This window comes from Malurus melanocephalus, unplaced genomic scaffold, assembly GCF_030028575.1.
Source record: "Malurus melanocephalus ecotype Western Australia unplaced genomic scaffold, MMel_1.1 scaffold_73, whole genome shotgun sequence".
Taxonomy (NCBI): domain Eukaryota; kingdom Metazoa; phylum Chordata; class Aves; order Passeriformes; family Maluridae; genus Malurus; species Malurus melanocephalus.
Window position 1 is genome coordinate 1,853,543 of NW_026623305.1, and position 20,849 is coordinate 1,874,391.

The window sequence follows — 20,849 nt, forward strand, 5'->3', positions numbered from 1 at the left end:
TTTGTCAGAGAAAACCATGCCTGAAGAATGAATCTAATTTAAACTTGGACCCGAGCTCCTTAGTTCTCTTCTTAATAATTATTGTCTTGGWCCACCATCGTTGAGAGCCCGTGGCAGCGGACACAGGACATCAGGACAGGTGCTCTGGATTTCTGGGGAGCATTTGGCATTTCTGAAATTCAAACACAGCATGGTGTTACTAATCTGCACATCCACCATCCAGGACTGTGCCTTTACCCTGGAGCTGCATCTGTCTCACTTTGGAGAGATTACTTTGATAATACAAATGCAAATCCCTTTTCAGATTAACAGCGGAATATCATCTCTTGGCATTATTTATAGTGCATCATATGCTCATGTCCTCTCAAATTTAGAGATAACACTTCASTTTGAAATGAAGAAAAACAAAGAAACAGCTGCAATCTTCACTGGTTAACGTTTATTCAGTATTTTCTGAAATAAGCAAGAATTTAAGACGCCCATAAGCGATCAAATACAGCCACAAAAACCCCATACTGATCCTAAATAAGAAGCACTATGAGAAATACACAATATTTCATGAAACAATACTGTACATCGACAACCTTTAGGAAACAAACAACTCAAACCATATGCTTAGTTTACTCACAATATAAAAAACTTTAACCTTTAAAGAAAAATATAGATTCAGTCCAATTGTAGGATCCAATCCCATACCCAGTGAAGTCAATGGAAGCTCTCTCATTGATTTCAATGTTTAAAGGATCATGCCCTTACTTTGCCTCAAGAGGCACTTTAATTATTATACAAGGCCTAGCCTGAATAACTATTACAAAAATGTCAAACAATAACTCAAGAGTATGTTTTAGCAACTTTCAGGAAATAATGGAGAAATAGGTTATCTATCCATGCATGGAATAAGGCAAAAGCTAATTCATTCAGATTAGGAATAATAATTTTTACTAGTTTCTTTTTCACAACACAAACATTTTAGACTTTTTTAATTAATGGATATATTATATATCATATTATGCTTCACATTTTTCCTACCTCTACTGAGAAAGCTGGCACTGACATGTCATAAAGAACTCCTCATTAATTATTGTTTTCTGTTCTGTAACAACCACAAGAAACTCATCTGGGTTTAGTAATAGTGTCTACCAAGAAAAAAGCACACACTATCATAAGCTTATAGTTTATAGAGCTCAAGGTACATTAAAATGTAAATCATGAAGTTCACAAATTCTGTTTTAAAATATTTTTTTCAAACTAAAAGCTGCAGAAAATTGGTTCTTAAATATTCTACAGAAAATTCTGAAGCATCTAATGGTTTAAATTACTTATGCTTTCTTCTTAAAAATATTTAAATTAGGTTAGTAGCCCATCCTTTTGAAAAATAATCCAAAAAAGATACACTAGATTACAAATCTTTTGTCTTAATCAGTGTAACCAAAGGTTTGTCATCTGGGCTGTAATCTTCATAAGCAATGGGGGTTGCATCATACATTGCAGGTCGGGATTTCTTGCCAAACCTGGAAATACAAGAAAACTTTTGGTGACGAACAGAAATATGAATTTGTTCATAGCAACAACACAGTGAGTTATGGTCTGTAATCAGAAACAAAGTCAGAGAGCTTAGATAAACTCTATATAACAACAGAAATCACAGGAAAATGAGGCAAAAATTATCAAGAATTTTTTCTTATTGACCTGATGCAGAGAAAACAGTATAGAAAACACAGAATCAGAATTATTTATGTAGTCATCCACACTAAGGATTTTTATACACTTATGTACTATATTAAGCCCATATTAAGTTGTGCACACTGGAAAGTGAGATCCAGAAAATTCAGATTTTGAGGATAATATTTAGCCCAAACCAAAATTAACTTGATTTTCTTCCAAGATTTTTATGCAGCTTCATGACTTCCAATTTTATTCTTGCCTGTTTTCAGTGATCTAGAATTGCTGACAAAACTGAAATGGCTGAAAGCATTATGACATATACAGCGAAAATTTCCTTTTCCAAAGTATTTCAGCTGCCAATAAAACCACACTAGATTCAATCCCATGCATGAATGTCTGCCTTCTTCTATAGCTTATTTTAATAAATACAGACAGGTCACATTTGCTCATCAGCCTCAYGATGGATAAACCTGATTTTCTACAAATGAGATAAAATTTCAAGAAATGAATGAAGGGATTAAGTTACGGCATCTTACTAAATCAGAGGCAGTGCTGAGTTCTGAATCCCCCCTTTTTCACCATCACACTCAAGGGCTTAAAGGAAACAGAGCTTTGCAGAGATACAAATGATGATGAACATTCTCCAGAGATTTAACTCAAAGTCTGCCTGCTCTTTCTGACAGTACAGAGCACATGGCTTGTTGCACACAGTGAAGCAGGACAACATTTATTTTCCTGTGTAGGTCAGGGTTGACATGTGCCCCTAATTAGAAAAGGCAGAGAAAGAAGCACAGCACATGTGCAAGCTGTTTATGGTCTGGTTGAGCCACTGAGCTGCTCCACCAGATTGATCAGGTGGCTCAGAAGTCACTCCCTGCTCATAACAGCAAACAGAGTTCTCACCAACCTCAGGGGTTTATGTTAAAGCTTTGAATAGGAACTGTGCTCAGTGGGTGTGTATTTCAGTGGGTGTGTATGGGGTAGGGCTGCACAACAGTGCTGTGCTATCAAATTGATGATAGAAAGGAGCACACAAAGCAATTATCAATACAATTGGCAAGAGGCAGTGATTCCAGGGCTAATCGATGGTGAAAAGATGCAGGTCCCTGCTACAGAGCATGCTGGATCAATTAACTGCCTGCTCACAACAAAAGCACATGCAAACAAGTCAATAAAGATTTTTTTTTTCCAGGGCAACAAAACACAAGATTATTCATCTAACAAAGAGTATACCCTGTGTGGGGAAATCTTGATCCTTGGAAGCACTGAGTGTGGAAAAAGACTGGAGGGACATGATGGATTATCGTTTTAACGTTGGCTTCAATGCCATACTGTGAACARTTATGGGCTTGGGTTGGTAAACAGTGTAGCAGCAGCCCTGGGGAAGTTCTAGAGGCTCTACATTTTGCTCTGGCATATCCATGCATGACTGACAATGGGGTTATTCTGTTCAAAACCAGCAACTGGCTAAAGGAGTCCACAAACAAAGTTTAAACAAGAGAAGTAAAAGAGAGAGAGCAGAAGTTTAAAAAAGAATAAAGCATATTGAGAGGAGGAATGGATTATTTTGGCTTTCACAGGAGGAGAATGAGATTTATCTCCTCTGCATTATTCAGAGAAAAGGTCAGGTGGGCAAGTGRTATTGTGCCTTGCTTAGAAAAAATGAGCTATAATCCTCGAGTTCCCAGAAAATTAACCCTGGCAGAGGATGYGTATTAAGCAATTGGCAGGTGATGTGGAGACCGGAGTATTTATGAACATGATCACACTTTTACAAGAGGCAGTGACTGAAACCTGTGTGAGGAAATGGTAAGAAATGAGTGTGTGCTGATGCTCATCTGATTCAGGTTTTCATGTGTCATACAGTAGCTCTGTCCTCTCCCAGTGCACCACTAAAGGCAAAAGGAGTGCTCAGTGTGCTCATGGTGAGGAGATACTGAGATCCCATGGAAAAGATGTATGGCTAAGTGGCAAAGGGGACTTCAAGGAAACTTGAAAGAATACTGATTTTATCCCTGTGTTAAAACAACTTTACACATCTTCCTTTTTAAAATACTTACTGACTAATGCACTTTGACAATAAATAAATGTTTTATTGTAAACCTAGCCAGAACACTTTGAAGAGCTGCTACTCAAGCTGTGATGTGATTAACTGAGTCTCTGGAAATGCCTCACCCATTTCAGATAATTTTGATGACTTCAGCAGCAGTACAATCTAACCTATTTCATTTTCAGTGAAACAGAGCTGGAGCATTCAGAAAATGAATTACCAGCAATCACCAACCAATATGAACACATTTCTCCACGTCAATGCACAGGAACCTGTATCCCTCAGTTGTTTTAAGAGCATTTTAATGGTAACACACATGAACACACTGTTGGAATTTGAAGTGATCTTGACAAATTGAAGAAATRGGAAAAAGAAACAACAAAAATGAACGTTATACCCTGCTAAGAGAAATGTCAAACACAGCAGAAACCATGCTGGCTAGGAAGCAAAATGACACAAAGGCTCTTGGGATGAGGAAAAGGTCTAACAGGCCCAAAATTTGTCACTAGAAAGGAAAAAAATGAAAAGGAAAATAAAAAGAAAAAACCCAAAACTAAGCAAGTTTCTTTTTCAGATGTATGAATAGGAATGCCAGAAATAAGATGAAGGAGGTGATCACTCAGTTTATTTGGTGCACATAAATCTTCAGACAGAGGACTACTTCCAGCTTTAGGGACACCCTCTCAAAAAAAAATAAATAAAGGAAAAGAGAAAGACAATCTGGAATGTGTCCCAGGAAGACAATAAAAAAGCTGACATGATCTGGGAGTAGATACTGAAAGAATGGGTTAGTTAAATCTAGGAAAGAAAAAAGTTGTTTTGCTTTGTTTGTTTTTATCATAAAATAGAAGGGGGAGAGGGCTCAGCACTTGATATACAAGTGATATTAACAGTGATAAATTATCCTTCATGACAGCCTGAAGAGCAATAAGAAAGCAGCCTAGTTCATAGCAAAGAAAATCCAGGTTAGATTTTGGGATAGCCCATTCTAAGTCTACTCAACTCCGTTGGAAGTTTTTTAACACAATGGTTGGCAGGGAGTTAGGTATRTTTAATGCTAAATCAGTGCCATGGCTTACACTTGAGTTCTCAAATCCCTTCCACTTCTACTTTTGTATTATTCTGACACCAAATGCTCTGCCATGCAAGTGCTCCATAAATTTTAAAGTAAAAAAATTACTGTCTCTAGGAAAGCAAGTTAGAAAGGCAAATATGAGCACAAAAAAGAGTGATGTGAAGAGATTCTCACTGAATAATGTGGTAAACTAGTCACAAAAATCAATGTGTCTTTGCTCTCTGATCATATTACTTGAGTGTGGCAGTTAAAGAATCTCTTTATCCCAAACAGAAGATCTGACAGGCTAAGAACTCTGCATCTGTTCCACTTCACCAGTTGCACCAAATAAAATCAGAATAACTCCCTCTGTTTTGGAGGACTTTTGCTGTATTATCACACTAGAGATGAGAGCAGTGAGCAGTGCAGATGATGTTGTGTTTTCCCAGCAGAGCAGCCCACTCACTCTCTGCCAGCAGCACTTAGGGGCACCATGCACAAACCCAGATTACCCATCAGAACAGATTCCCAGGCAATTCCCTTGCCCAGCACCAACCTGGCATGTCGGATGGAAGCGATTGCACTGCTGAATTCACTGTCAATGCTCCTGCAGTTGTAGAACTCCTCGTAGGCTGGCCGGGAGGAGCCCTGGTACTCGATGCGGCTGATGCGGCAGATGCCCACGATCAGGATGATCAGCATCAGCACAAAGGCCACGCACAGCGCCCCGATGATGATGTACAGGGAGTGACGGGGCATATTGGTCAGACTCTCTGCCATATGCCCAGACTTCCACTGCAGATCTGACAGCAAGAAAGAAAAGTTTATCATTAATGAATAATTTATATCCGTCCTGCTGAATAGAACTACTTTATGGTATTAATTTTCAATATTTCTGGCTTTTGAAGCTATGGAGAGAGGTAATTTTAACCTTCCCAGGCTCTGTTACCAATACCACCAAAAGGCCTAACTTGCCACAAGTTTGAATAGCACTATGTCACACCTTCACCCATTTTTTTTCTGTTGATTTTTAAAGTCATATGGGAACACCTATCTAGTTTGATTTCCTGTACAACCCAAGTAACAGAAAATCACTGAGTTATTCTTGCATTATCTTATTTTATACCATAGGCTCTCTAAAGGCAGGAAGGTTTTATGCAAAAGCTTCTAGTAACCCACCAGTCCTGTGTGCAGTTTGTCCTAATAGTGAAGCSTTCCACTAAAATGTGATATTTAATATGCATTAAACACACTTGTTTTTTAATTTGAAATACAGACTTTTCTATTGCTATCTCCATCAGACTGCAGAGACTTCGAAACCAGTATTTCAAGGACCAAAAGGACACTTCATAAGGYCCTACAGTAGTGAGCTAACTAGAGTCTTTTCCCAAGAATAATTTTCCCAAGATTCTCTAAGCAGGCCTTAAAGTAAAGACAATCTGGAAGATGCTCCTTGTATTTATGTGTTCCAGATCTTCTGTATAAATATTCTTCATCCCCAAACTATATCTATGCCAAACATATTTTCTACCATTTGCATATGTCCTCAGATCTGTTTCTCCCTAGCATGGGTCAGAATATTTCTAATTAACCTGTACTTCCCTCCAGGGTTCCTTTTTGGCAGTCTTTAAGCCTATGGTCTCATAAATTATTTCAAAACAGGAACAGACTTGAATCATACTGACTACAGAAATGTGACACTCTGCAAAAGTTATTTCTAGTAGGTGCCTGTTCCTTTCTCAAATGTACTTCTGCTTTGCACTGATTTAGAAACTGTCTTTGCTCAATCACAAACAGTCTGGGAGCAGGGCTACCAAGCATATGCTTTGGGAGGTTAAGAAATTCTCAGAAGGAACCTCTCAAGGATGCTGATGGTGGCACGTAATTGATTCAAGCACCTGAATTGAAATCACCAGTTTAGTGGCATCTATGAATAAAATCTCCATCTATGGTAGAAATATAGGGAATGTACAAGGACAGGAAAAAAAAATCCATTTTAGAGGAAGGGGCTGAGAAAGCCTGAAGCTGTATCATGTGGGATTCAGCTGAGCAGAGTTTGGAAAAATGGTAGCTCTTTGTCACAACAGTGAAGGTTGTCCTGAAGCACCTCTCAGCTCAGGGTGCTCAGACTTTGTCCACAAATGTAAGCTGAGTTTAAGAACTGGCCGTTTGTTGCTCTTATCTTCTTCAGAAATCAGGAAAGTTTTGATCAGCCTGAACCATTCAGTGATTTAATGTTCCTAAAGTGCTGTTCCTGCAGTTTGCCCAGTCAGGACATGAGGGAGGGAATACAGCTGTGCTCTGTGCAGTTTGGGATGGGCTTCTATTTCTGTTCTGCAGCACATTTGTCACACACAGTGGTTTCTGTCAGGCTGTCAGACTAGGCCGAATTCAGATTTAATGTGTGCAGATATATGGCAAGAYAGTTCTGATTTAGATTCCATGTCTTCCATCTCTGGATGACAAAGATGAGAAAAAATTCTTCCTTTTTTCCTCACCGTATCAAAACACAAAGATTTAAAATTTATAATCCAAAGATTAGAAATAGCATATGACAGCTCAAAACCACAGTATTTTCAGTTGTTATATTAATGTACATAAAATTAATTAAGAATTCGATTTCAATGCATATCACAGTGTGTACTAGAAATTCTTCATAATGTTCATTTTCAAGTGACCACATGGTTTGGCATACCACTGTAACTGCATTAGTAATTGCAGAAGTGGCAAAGGTAATGGTATTAACAAATAACCAGCAGGCATTAGAGAATTCATATGAGACATTTGTAAGCATTTTTACAGTGAATGCTCCATTAACTTTTTAGGCAAATGCATTTCATTTTGAAAGGAAGACTATCCTCTTTATAATTAAGACCAATTTAATCCTATTTAACTGGAATTGCTAACACTAGTAAGGACTATAAGATGATATAATAAATAYCACAGTTCATCCAGGCAACATACATCTTGTCTAGCTTGTTGTATATGCAGCACTTGGAAATTAAAAAAAAACAGTGTGACAAGAAGATAACCCTGAAATCCTGTTAAGGCAGTCACTTCAAGCAGCTAAACCAGGTGGTGAAAACAGGGGGAACTATAAATAGGGTGGTTCTACAAARAAGACTAAGTACCAATAGCCTCCTTCATGGCCAGTTAGAGAAAATCACAAAAGATGTGRTCTATTGAGTCAAATGACTCCCAAACTTCTTATTTGTTCTTCAGAATATATCTTTTTGTGGCTTTAAGACGATTTCTTTTCCTGTTTTCATTCAAGACCAACCCAACCAGAATTTTTTACATTGCATTTTTTTATCTCCTCCATTACTGTTATTATCACATGCATGCGCTCTATTAGCTACTGATACGTGTTTGATAAAAGATACAGTAATTTCAACCTCTTCAGYTGAAAACAATTGCCATGAAAAAGGCAAGGTCAAATATTTCTGGCTGAGAATCAGCCTTGCAGTGTTACTGTTAGTTAAAATTCAGACAATTCCCTGCTTTCTGTCACAGTAGTCACAACATAGAAGAATTTGCACCCCACCTAACAGGGGAAAGAAGAAATAACTGAGTAGCTGGACAGTAGAAGAGGCTCCTTCCACCCTCTCTTCTGCTCCTCTCCTTTTTCTATATGTTTATATACACTTTCCTGTGTATCTGTGGTGCCAACAGCCAAACTCTGAGTGACTCCAGAACACGCACCACTGAATTCCAGTGGCACATCTGCAGCCCCAGAAAGCATGCAAGCCTTTGTATCCCTTTGGTATTCCACACCATAACAGAAATGTGATTGTTACTTAATYGAGGGACTCCAGAAAGTGTGTTTCCAGGCTGATTATTGCTTTCTCCAASAGCTAAACCCATCTGTCAGTCAGCCAACTACTGGATAGTGAAGGCAGGCAGAGCTACAGTGCCTTGCTGATCAACATGGACATGCATGTTGCAGGTGTCACCAACAGCAGCCTTGTCWGGAAAAGCTCATCTGAGCATGTTTGAGCACAGCAATATGGCACACAGCACACTGTGCTGTGCTCCCAACGCCTGCTGGCTCTGCACCACTCAGGGAAGTGTGTGTGCCATTCACAGAAACAACAAGAGACAGGGCTGTCACCATCTCTGGGATAGCTGGCAATGGTCTTCTTCAGTTTTTGCTTGCACCAGAAAGCACTGAAACTGAATGTACTGGGCTAAAGTAAGGACTAACATAAAGAACATCAAGAGCAGAATCAATTTAAAGAACGCAGCTGATATGTTTAAGTAAAGTTTAAGTGAAAGAGAGTAAAAAATAGAAGGTTCACATGCTCCTAGTGTAAATGAGATACAGAAAACATTTTTTATTCCAGCCTCTGTGTTTTCTTTATTAATCTCTCACCTATCTCTGCAACATTAACTATGGTAACAAACCTGTGTATCTGTATAATGACTCAAAGGGATCTATGATCACAGCACCTGAGCATTCAAGCAGTAAAATACAGAGTTGAATCCCCTAGCAAAGACARCATCTCTAGCTCAAGAACAAGACATCAGGGAAATACAAAGCAGGTCTGTGAACAGCAGAACTAATGAAGCCTAATTTCTGTTTTAACTCTTCCACAGTTGGGCTTCACACTTTCTGCCTCTCCTGGACTGTCCACTGTGCCCTAAGGAGGCCCTTACAGTGAAGCATCTCTCCAAATTAAGAAGCAAGATCACACTGAAGCTGTTCCTTCCCACCAGTGGAACATCTCTTAAATCTTACTGCATGCTTTGGAAATACTTKGTTTTGGAGCCCTTCTTTCTAACAAAACTGGTGGAAATTGGCCTGTGGCTGGAAAAGTTATTCCTGAAGAAGTCGGTAAATGCGTGAACACAGAAATCACAGCACAACTACATAGAACTGGTTTCCTTAGGTAAGCAWGGTCCAAGTTGTTTGGCTGAAGCACCACCAGAGCTGCAGCTGCTCAGAGTCAATTCAAKCCTGTTTGGACCATGCTTACGGTGCCATGGAATGCATTGGACCCAAAGTGTGCAGGGAGGTTCTGATGCATGAGCACAGTTAAAAGGCAAACTGATCAGTGCCCAGTTCTGAGACAGCATCCCTGACAATCTAGGCTGACACATCTTGAAGCACAGTATCCAAAACCAGAAGTTTTTAAATCTTATAACCACTTTTGAAATGCTGTGGCCAAAAATAAAATGAATTTAACATGATTTTGGTAATTTACATATGATTCAGAGTATTTGTGCAGATAGGCATTTAGAGATAAATAGAAATTTCTTTAATATAACGTATCATTTTTTGAAATGTTTAGAGAAGTACAAAACTTACGTATTTCACAGTTTGCACCAACCCATCCATGAGGACAATGGCAGGTGTAACCACCAGGCTGATCTATGCAAGTTCCAGCATGGTGACATGGATTGCTGTCACAGTCATTTACATCAATTTCACATTCTTCACCTTAGATAGGGAAAAAAAATTAACAAAAAATAAAGTTCTATATGGCAAGTACCTGATATATCAAGTATATCCTCAGTCTTTTAATTTCTCTCTTGCTGCAAAACACCTTATAGTGCWATACATCTTTATTCTCAGAACATCAAAAGGATTCCAAGAAGAAAGTATTATCCTCATTCAAGCAGGCGAAAACAAAGCCTGAGGACCAAGGGCTTTGACTAACCTCACCCAGACTCTGTCTCATTTTTCTAAATATWATTTCCATCCCAAGAAAATGTGGTCTAGCAGCTGATCATGGATATGCTGATATGGTATACAATAAAGTAAATCAGTGCCTAGGAAACTGACACTTTACAATGGAAAGGTAATTCTTTTCCAAAGAATGCCTTTTAATTAGCASAGACACAAAGAACAATTTGATCTATAAAATAGCTATGAATGGGTTTACCTATTACTCTCACATTGGATATTACCTTTCATGACTAACAGAACATCAGGTTGTAAATTRCCTTGACATCAGATATTTGGATTACACCAATCACATCATCTAAGTACAAGGCCAAAGGATTAAATGGGTTTCTTACCAGTACTCTGAAAGTGTAAATTGATTCATAACAAGTATTTTAGGCTTTCAGCAATTGCATATTAAGATAATGGAATAAGCTGTTCCTTGAGCACACAGTAACTAAGGTCACTGTTAAAACATTTTCAAGTTTCTACAGTGTCCAATTAGTATATTGGCTTACCTGGAAATGTTCAAAATGCTATTTTTAAAATGCAATCTAGTCTCAAGTAGTAAAGTCATAAGCAATGCTGAAYAGCTGTTAGCTTTGTCAAGTCTCTTTGGTAACGGGCTTTTTTGCCACTAAGTTCAAAGCAGATGTAAGTAATGTAATTCTCAATAGACTGATCACAATTCAGCAAAGTCCAAATTGATTTATTTCTTGAAGACACAGTCTCACTTGGTATTTGTCTTCCTCTGGACACAGTGAACAATGASAACCAGACCTTCTGTGTAACACAAAGCACTTGCCTGCATATCCAGGTGCACAAATACAGGTAGCATTTAGACCTTCACTGTCACAAGTGCCACCGTTCTGGCAGTTGATGTTAACACAAGGATCTTTGTATAATTCACAGTGCCTTCCTGAAAAGAAAAAATCAGGAATTGCCATTGACATGACTAGTATTGGCATGAAATCAGTACATGCAGTAATGTGATTTCACCCAGATGAGTGTGCAGACTCCAAACCTGTCCTTTTAGGTTGATGGTATCATAACACTAAAGCTGYGTATTTTATGCTGGCTAAACCTTTTATACACGTGCCTCTTCTCTGCTCTTCCCACAGGCTGTGGTCTAGGAGAGATAGGCCAATTTCTGTGCAGAACTACTGGATGTCTATGCAAAACCATACAATGAAGCATAAACTGATCAGTTATCTAAAATTCTTTATAAAATGTAAACAATTATCATCTTGACTAAGATTTTAATGTAATAGCTTATTTAATAATATACATAAGCATGCCTCTRATGCCTCTCATTAACTTTTGCTGGAAAGAGTATTACTAAGGTAATAGAACAGATTTATTCAAATGTATTGTTAAAATAAATATTTGGATRGCTCTACCTCATGCCACTACCTTCACTCTTTCATGCCCAGTATAGGCTTTGTGAATCCTTGGTTGTGAATCCAAGGTTTGCCTTGGAGAGACAGTGAAAGCCTTTAACTGGCATACAGAACACATAACAGCATATTCCCACCTAGGGATGGGGAGAGAGACTCTAATGCCCCTGCTACGTGCATCATTCTCTTGGGRTCTACTGTTCAGATAAAACTTATTTTTATATATATTTTTGTATGCATATACACACACACATTTACACACACACACACTACAGACCTGCCACAATCATTTTGCTGATATTTGCAGTGTTAGCAACAAAAAAGCAGAGCACTCTGAGCATCCTKAAGGTGAGGACCAGCAGAGGCAGCATATCTTGAGCTGGGTACCTCAGGTCTGTTCATTAGTGTCACTGAACCCTTCAAATGCTGCAATGATGGGAGCTCAGTGACCAGCAAAAACTGCTCCCAGCACCAGGGGCTCTGCTTTCATCTAAAGCACATCGTGCTGTGCCCTCAGTGCTGCCAGCTTCATGGACAGGTCGAAGATGAACATCAGGGTGAACATCATGGTTGAGTGCTGCTTAAACTGTCATGAAAAGCTGAGGGTCATTTCCTCTCCAGGCCTCTAAAATGATGAATTCTGTATCTACTGTCAGAGAGCAGTGCAATCACCAGCGTGGAATACATATTTAGCCCCAAGCAGCTGTTAAGTGAGTGTTACTTATCAGCACAGATAAGGATTGATATGCTTAATGAGAAAATGCTGGAGCAATGTTCCTTAAAACATAGTCACTGCATGTAAAATATTTATTTCTTTATTTTTATTCCTAATAGCATATAAAATTAAATTCAAAATGTCCTCACAGCACAACTGAACACCATACACTAAAAAAGTATCATTTTAGCCCTCCCCAGAAGAACTTGTCACAGACCACTGAYATATGTTAATCTGTTTAGAGCTAAAATCTACTGTGAGAGAAAAGATTTTGTACAGCCAAACACTCTTCTCATCTATTTTATAAATTACTTAAGAAATGCCAAAGATGGATTATATTTGAACATAGATCTAAGAATAGTTGCAGTTAACACAGAAAAGCAGTCACAGACCCACTACCCTCAGCTTTACAGTTTCTAAATGAACAATCAATATAAAAAATTATTTCTACTTCTTTGTGGTAATCTATTTCAAATGCCAACCTTTTATTATTATGTTTTTAGCTCACTTCACTGGAGAAAATTAGTAAAAAATAATTTGAAAGCTTTCCATGTAAAGGCTCCTAACAATAACTGATGAAAAGTCTATTTAGCAGTCATGTTTTCTTTTAAAAACTCATCACTTTCTAATGTATCTTAAAAACAGCAAGAAAAACCTACACCTGAGAAAAACAGAGAAAACCCATTTGTGCTCAGACAAGGACATGCATTCCTCACAGGTGAGATAAATCTGAACTATTCATTTGAATAAAKATTATGGGAGCAAGATCAATACTGAAGCTTGTCTCCATTAATTTTATATGAGGGATATATTTCTGCCCTGTASAGGATATGGCATCTCTCTGTAACAGAACCAACCAGAAAAAAATACAGAGAACAATTCCAAAGCTCAGCCTACCTTCRTATTCAGCAAGGCACACACACTCGTAGCTGTTGACGAGGTCTCTGCAGGTGGCTCCGTTCTGGCACGGTGCAGAGAGGCATTCATTATATTCCTCCTCACAGTAAAGGCCATGGTAACCTAAATCACATGAAGAGGAAATAAAAATAGCTATGAAACACTTCCCAGTAAAAATTAACAATTAGGCAACTACAAGCTGTGGGCAGATGTTTGCTAATTCAAATATACTGCGCAGACAGATACATGTTAAGATGATTTTAAAGGCATCAGCTCCCCAGGTGAAAATTACCAAAAAAATATTGGAAGCACAATGTTCTGAGAGAGGCCCCAGCCCTGTGATAAACCCCAGTGAGGTGTAAGGATGGAGGCTGGTGGCAGAGGCCAGAAGCAGCAATGTGAATACCCATGCTCTGATTGTTAAAAGAAACACAGGAATATCGAMTATCTCCCAGCTCCTTTGGATCCTTGCATCAAAGAGGTGATGATTGTGCAGCAGTAGTTAGAATGATAACATGTTTTAGCTTTAATGCCATACAATGTCAAAGCACTGTAGAAGAATTAAGGTGCTTCCATCTTTCCAGCATTCCCAAGCCATGGGCTGGTATCACAGCCTGATTAGGCTGACATGGAAAGCAGAAGAGAGAAAAGCTACACGGCCTTTTCACCAAGCCATTTGCATTATGAGATAAGAAAATAGAGTTAATCCACTTGAAAACAGCACTTTTTTCATTACTTASGGTGCCATATGATCATTATTCTTAACAGCAGTTGAAATTACAGATTCAATGTAGTCTATGATACAGTACCATGCACTGGAACAGTGCTCATGTGCTTATAAAAGCTTTCTTTACCCATTACTTAAAAGAACCATTAGATGAGTGAACGTTCAGTGAATAAATATGCAATGGGCATGGGTAGAGCTGCCAGGAAAAAGGCCTAAGATGCAAAGTGTAGATTCTGCAGTGTGATTTTACTGCTTAAAGTAATCTTTAGTTAGTCACAAAACTCAGACATGAAATGAGGGTATCTCTCGTGAACAAAGAACCAAAGGGAGGGGCAGATTCTCAGCTTAGTAAGGGTCAATYTGTATTCAGTATCCTGGTCTAAATTTTCCCCAAAAGTCTCATAGATTCATAGAAAATAGGRCAAATGCTGCCTCCAGACACCATTTGCATTCACCCTCAATTCACCCTTATTATGGATAATTCRAAACAAAATTTTATGAATACACAACAATTAGTACTACTCAAGATGTACAGACAACACCATCCATTATGATTGTCAAAAAATTGTCCTTTCTTAGGAAATAGTTGTACTAGTAACTTATTAAGAAACAYTTCAGAACCACTTTCTCCAAAGCTGTCAGCCAGGCAACACAGAATAAATTGTGCTAAATGTTSTGGGGTTTCTTACTGGCCTACGAGGAGGTTTATCTAGCTTATGATTCTAGGAAATATCCTTATGTAGTGAGATCTGTAGCCAACACACAAACCACCAAAATCAGATGGGAAAATCGGAAAGAAGAACAGATGGGAATTCCCAGTGTATAATGCCGATGTAATTAGACATTCTCAGAAAAAAATGCTTTCCACTTCTCACCTTTCCAAGAGAATGAAGGCAATTTGTGACTAAATAGTTGTCTGGTTTCCAAAATCAATATGAGCTATGGTATCACCTCCTCAGGCTGCAGCCAGCCCACGCTGCCAGACACTGCWCACAGCCAGGGAAAGATGTTTCCTCTCTCCACGAGAGGGCAGATCTCACCCACACACCATTTCACCCTCAAGGTCCTCACTCCCTTCTGGAACTGCTGGGATGGGGAATGTTCTGCTATGGGACCACACGAGGGAAAGGCAAGCTTCTCCTCAGGGACATAAGAGGCACTTTGCCATTCTTAATGAGCTTTTCTCATTGTGTTACTGATTTTAAATGATACTGATATATAAAACATCATATTTACACKGAATTCAGACATATCATATATCTTWAAAAAACTACATAAGTAATTTCTACTTTTTTTGTTGAAGAATTTAGTTTGAAAAGGGAGAATTTTTCATAAATAACTTCAGAATAATGGATTCTAGTGTTGTTGCTTCCTCTCTTTCTAGCAGTTTTACGACTGCTGTTTTTATGTTCATAGACAATGCCAAATTCAGCTCTTTGCATCTTTTGTGGTGTGTCACATTTCTGTGGATATATTCAGAAAGAAATAAAAAATACTACATTAACAACATTTCTCCAACTATTTTGTCCTGAGCAGGACTAAAAAAAAACACAGTAGGCACTGCAGCTTCAAAAAGGGCAACTTTTTTTTTCTGGGTCACTTGAAATTGRAAAAGCTTTCAGTAAGAGCATCTTCATGAACTCAAGCATAACCTGAAAATGAAAGTCCCGTTCTGATGTGCTCTCTTCAGAGGCTGAGGGATGGACAGGGAACCTAAAAAAGCCTAAAATACAGATGTCCTTACGTTACCTATTTTCCCTCTCCGTGACTGTCCCTCTGCTACTGGCCATTACAAAGGCAGAAAAAGATCTGTTGCCCTTCTCCKCTTGATCCCCAAATTCTTCTTCCTCTTTCTTAAGCAACAGGGAGGCTGCCTCGAAGAGAGCGGGTTATTTTCCTGATGCTTTCAGGCATGGCATTCAGAGAGCTGCATGCTGAACTGCACTGCCTTTGCACATGGCTGATAAAAACAGGAGAAAATGGGAAATGGAGCCCACAATCTGTGTCACACGGGCTGATGAGGAGGAGACATGGGCTTAGTCAAAGCCTTCGAGAGCAAAAGATGCAGCAGAGTAACCTCTCTAGAATATTTGCACTATCAGGTTAACAAAAGAAAGAGGCAGAAGCTTACTCTCCCTTTAGAAATCAATAAAGACACTAACTCCTCAAGAGTGATTCTCTGGGCTTATCCATACTTAACACTTCACCCAATCAAGACAGCAGAACAAAAAATCCCATCTTTATGGGAAGGCCTAATGGGGCACAATGCAAAAGAGCTCTGCTTGGCAGGGAGCAGCATCAGTCCACACACTGCTCACTAACACATGTTTTATAGCAGGAAATAAAAGTGCTCAGTTAAAGGCWGAGCTTACACAGCAATTAAATAAAAGAAAGAGAGAAGGCTGCTCCAGATGGCAGGAAGGTAGGAAGCCATGCTTACCAGGCACGGCCAGATTGCATGGAAGGTTGTCTTAATGTGGAAGTGGAAACAAGATGAGGAAACAGAAGCAATAACAGGCTCAGAGACAGTCAGGAACTCGAATTAACCTAAAGTCACTTCTTCCAGAGCTCACACATCCTGTCCCAGTTACAAAATGTGGGAAGGGGAAAGACAGAGAAAAGAAAAACWGCAACTGCTACAGAAAAATGTTGCATTGGCCTCTGCAAAGGCACTAAAATAAACCTATTCTCCTAGAACCTTCTATTAAGYTGCATGAGCAGTAAAATCAAGGGAACGTACTCCATTGTACTTCTAAAGCTGCAACCCCTTTTTATACCCTGCAGCACTTTTTCTAAAACTCCTCTTTTCTTCCCCCCTCCCCCCCCCCGAATGTTCTATATATGCCATCATATATATTGATATAGAGGGCAGGTGTTAATGTCTGTACATGCACTTTGCAGTTTCAAAATCTATGACTTTAAAAATTCAAAACTTTGCTGCAATATTAAGCTATGCAATTTCTAGCTATATTTTTCCACTTTGGATCAGACAAACTTAAAAATACTATATTAAATATTTGCATTTGAAATTTATAACAGTAACTGTCTTAAAATMATTGAATGTAAAGAGTAAAAAGCTTTAAGAGAAAAGGTTTAAGAGGAGGAATGCTTTGCAATACAGGGACTAAATAAACATTGTACAAACAGACACAATGGGCTCCACTAGTTTCAGCAACCGGTTCTAGATCAGAAATCCAGCAAATGAGCACAAAAACTTTAATTAGAATTAATAATAAAATTAATATGAGTTCTTTAATATGGAGTAAGCAGGAAAACATAACACAAACTCTGAATCTAATGTCCAAACATTAAGTATTTGTTATTTTTAAAGGRCCAGGTGATAAATATTAATAACTGGGCTGTGTAAGCATATAATAAAGACTTAAGGTAAGGTTTCATGTGCAATTGAAAAATCACACACAGTACAAAGTAGGTATGGTTGCATAGGCTTGGGAATTCCACAGAGCTGCTCAGTAGACATTTGAAGTATGTTCCACTTGGAAATAACTTACACACTTTTCCTTCCATTCTGGAAACRGGAACATTCAAAAGTATTAGACTGCTTTCCAAGTTGTCTTGTACAAATTAGCTTTCTGTACAAGCTATTAGATGATGGAGATTATAATGATGCCCACAACGAAAGCCAACACACACACAAAAAATCAGTAATGTCTGGTTGTTCATGTTCTGCAAATTGTGCAGCTATGCAAGTATAACTACTATCATTTATCATTCTTCAAATCTGTACACTGGCCAAAAAACCACGGAAGCCAAACTGCCTACTAAACAAGGAGACTCGCACAGACCTTGGGCTAATTGGAACTATATAAAACTCCACTCCTGTTTAATTTTTGAGGCAGAGTTAACACAGAAGAAAATCCAACTGATGCTATAAAAAGCRCATAAAGGAAGGATGGCATTCAGGACATACATTTAAGCAAAAGTCTTAGGCACTTTGTTAGAAAATTGTTGTGGTTAAAGTCATTAATATGTTTCAATGGTTAAAGCTTTGACACRAGATTCTTATCTTCTAGTATGTATAAATTTAGAAGTGCTGTCAAAAAAAGTATTATAARGTAACACTACTATGGTATTATCKGCATTTCACTTTCCTATAATTCTGYTTTATGAAAGGGTATGTAATTTWACTGTAAATCTGTTAACTACAACAACGAATTTCCATTAGCTTCTGGTAATTCGTAAGTACCTTCCAAAAAACTTCTAATGGTTCCTTCCTTAGATGTCTCTAAACAGCAGATAAATGCTGGCACCACCTAAAATGCTGACTTAGTAGATTCTATTACAAAATCCCCATATTCACAAATATCCACAAATAGAWTGGTAGGATAGCTGCACATCCTGCTATTTGAGATGGAAGAGATGAAGAATTGGGACTGGTTTCTCACAAAACAAGGAAAAGCAGTAGAGGTATTCCTCCGAAAGGAGTGTATAACATGTCACAGCTCCTAAGTATCCAATAAAATTCCTTGGTTTATTCCTTGTGCACTGGAAATTTGTTTTGTTCCTAATTTCCTCAGTTTTCAAGTTTATAGCTTTATAGGGACAAACTTTAAAAAAGAAAAGGTGCCAAAATTATTCAAGTGAAAACAAAGGTTGGTGCACACTCTGTGGTGAGTGAGCAGTGGTGGATGTGCAACACTGGTTATCAGATATTCTAACTGCTACTTCCCCTATTAATTATCATTGCTAAATGTACAGAGGGAGCTATGAGCACCCCAATATTCTGTGATATGGATACAATGATGAAGAACATCTGGAGCTGAGCCAATTWCTGCCCAGACCCCATGACTGTCAGGCTGTGGCTGTGCTGTCAAACAATTCCCAGCTGAGTGTCTTCACCCAGCTCACCTCAGCAGCAGCACCAGATCTTCTCCAGAGACACAATTTATGTAAGCAGGGCTTTGCAAAATTCATTTAAAGTAACCTTTGGAGTAACCAATATTCTTCRTTCCCTACTTTTATTCAGCCACTTGGTTTGTTTTTCTCCTTCCCTAATGATCAGTGTCACATTTTGCACTCTCTCTACCAAATATTGTAACTCCAACAGTGCTGATGCCTTGCCTTAGAAAGATTTATCCTGCAGACTGCATTTTGTAATACAGCTGTAGAGTTCAGTCAAACCATATGGATCTCAGTGGGTATTTCAGTGCTCACTCTGCAATTTTTGGTTTTCCAAGTGCAATGTGTAGATTCCTATCATTACTCTAAGCAGAAAGAACATCTGCTCAATGTGTTTTATAGACCAAAAAGAAAAAAAAAGGAAGTAATTTTAAGCTATATATGGAACCTATATATAAAAATATTAGAAGATTTGCAAAGMATGTAACTGCTGGTACAAACCAGGGATGCAGAGGCATCTGTAGCTGGTTCCAACGCTGCGACAAATGCCRTGTGCACACGGGTTCAGGGCACAGAAGTCAATCAGCTGAGCACATGTAGGTCCTGTAAATCCAGGACTRCAGCTGCAGGAGAAGGCCAGTCTGTCTGCATAACAGGTCCCATTGTTCTGGCAGGGAGATGATGCGCAAGGGTCGATTTTCTCCTCACAAGTGGTTCCTAAAAACCCTAAAAGAAATAAATGGGTTTGATAAGTAAGCATTCTGATATGCAAACGATTTTAATAATTAAAGCACATTAAAAGTAAGCCATTGAGAGATCTATATTACTTTCTTTTTTAATGTTATAYGTATTATCAAAATACAGACTTCTTATATATTGAACTCTAATTTGTCCATTAATATTCTATGAAAAAATATGCGTCAGGTAAAATCATACTACATATGATTAAGGCAGGGAATTGCAGAAATATTTGAAACTGACAGTGCTTATCTGCTTTCTGAGTGAATCTGGCTAGAAAAGCAGAGATTTTCTAAAGATCAGGAGCTGGCTAGCCTAGAAAAAAAGAAAAAAAAGCCAAAACTGACCTATTTTTCCTAACTGTTAATGTGTAACCTCTTAAACAGAACATGGGTTTATTGAGTTTCAATAATTTAAACAATGTCTTTTACAAGAAGAGTCTTCTCATTAGCAGCAGACACAATGGTTTATTGAAGCACCACCATGCCAAAAATAGACATAAGGTAAAAGATATTCTTGCAAGGGAGCTTTTTCTAATCGGATGTAGAGATGAATTACATTTTAACAAATTGCAGGATCTAAGTACAGCTTGTATCTATACATATACATAATTCATATATGTAGTAACACAACGCATGGCTATCGTATCCAAAAGCAAGTCAGAAAAGCATATTCAAATTCTAGCAGCCTTCCAAATAAAAGAGCAAACTATCATTTTCATTCAATTATAATTTTTTTTTTAAGTGAGTATTTGGTCTATTTGTACAGACCATTATTTTTCAGGTTTACAGTTCCCTTAACATTAATCTCTTAACATTAAAATAGAATATTAAACAAAGAWGAGTAACCCACACAGAGCATTCTASAGGGATCTACTCACAGAATTAACAAAAGTTATATTATTGGAACYAAGGAAAGATGGGAAGGCCACAACTGCTCTGGGAGTTCCAGACAATGTAGCATTTTTTTGGTCACAGTTGACCACAGGACTTGGGGCATCTTCAAAATACTAGGTCCTGGACAARTAACTTTAAATGTCTCTTTTTCCCTTATATTTCCCTAAGTTTTACATCAGAGCTAT

The 20,849-nt window shown here is 38.2% G+C and overlaps 1 protein-coding gene across 1 annotated transcript in view; it reads right to left on the reverse strand.

Moving 5' to 3' along the window:
• Window positions 1-423: 423 nt before the first annotated feature.
• Window positions 424-20,849, reverse strand: part of DNER (delta/notch like EGF repeat containing) — a 108,542-nt gene continuing 88,116 nt past the window's right edge. Inside the window, exons 8-13 of the mRNA XM_057366910.1 lie at window positions 19,532-19,756; window positions 13,444-13,566; window positions 11,240-11,353; window positions 10,078-10,209; window positions 5,326-5,572; window positions 424-1,511 (exon numbers count right to left, since the gene is read on the reverse strand). Coding sequence (XP_057222893.1) covers window positions 1,400-1,511; window positions 5,326-5,572; window positions 10,078-10,209; window positions 11,240-11,353; window positions 13,444-13,566; window positions 19,532-19,756 — 953 coding nt within the window. The 3' untranslated portion in view covers window positions 424-1,399. The remainder of the gene's footprint in view (window positions 1,512-5,325; window positions 5,573-10,077; window positions 10,210-11,239; window positions 11,354-13,443; window positions 13,567-19,531; window positions 19,757-20,849) is intronic.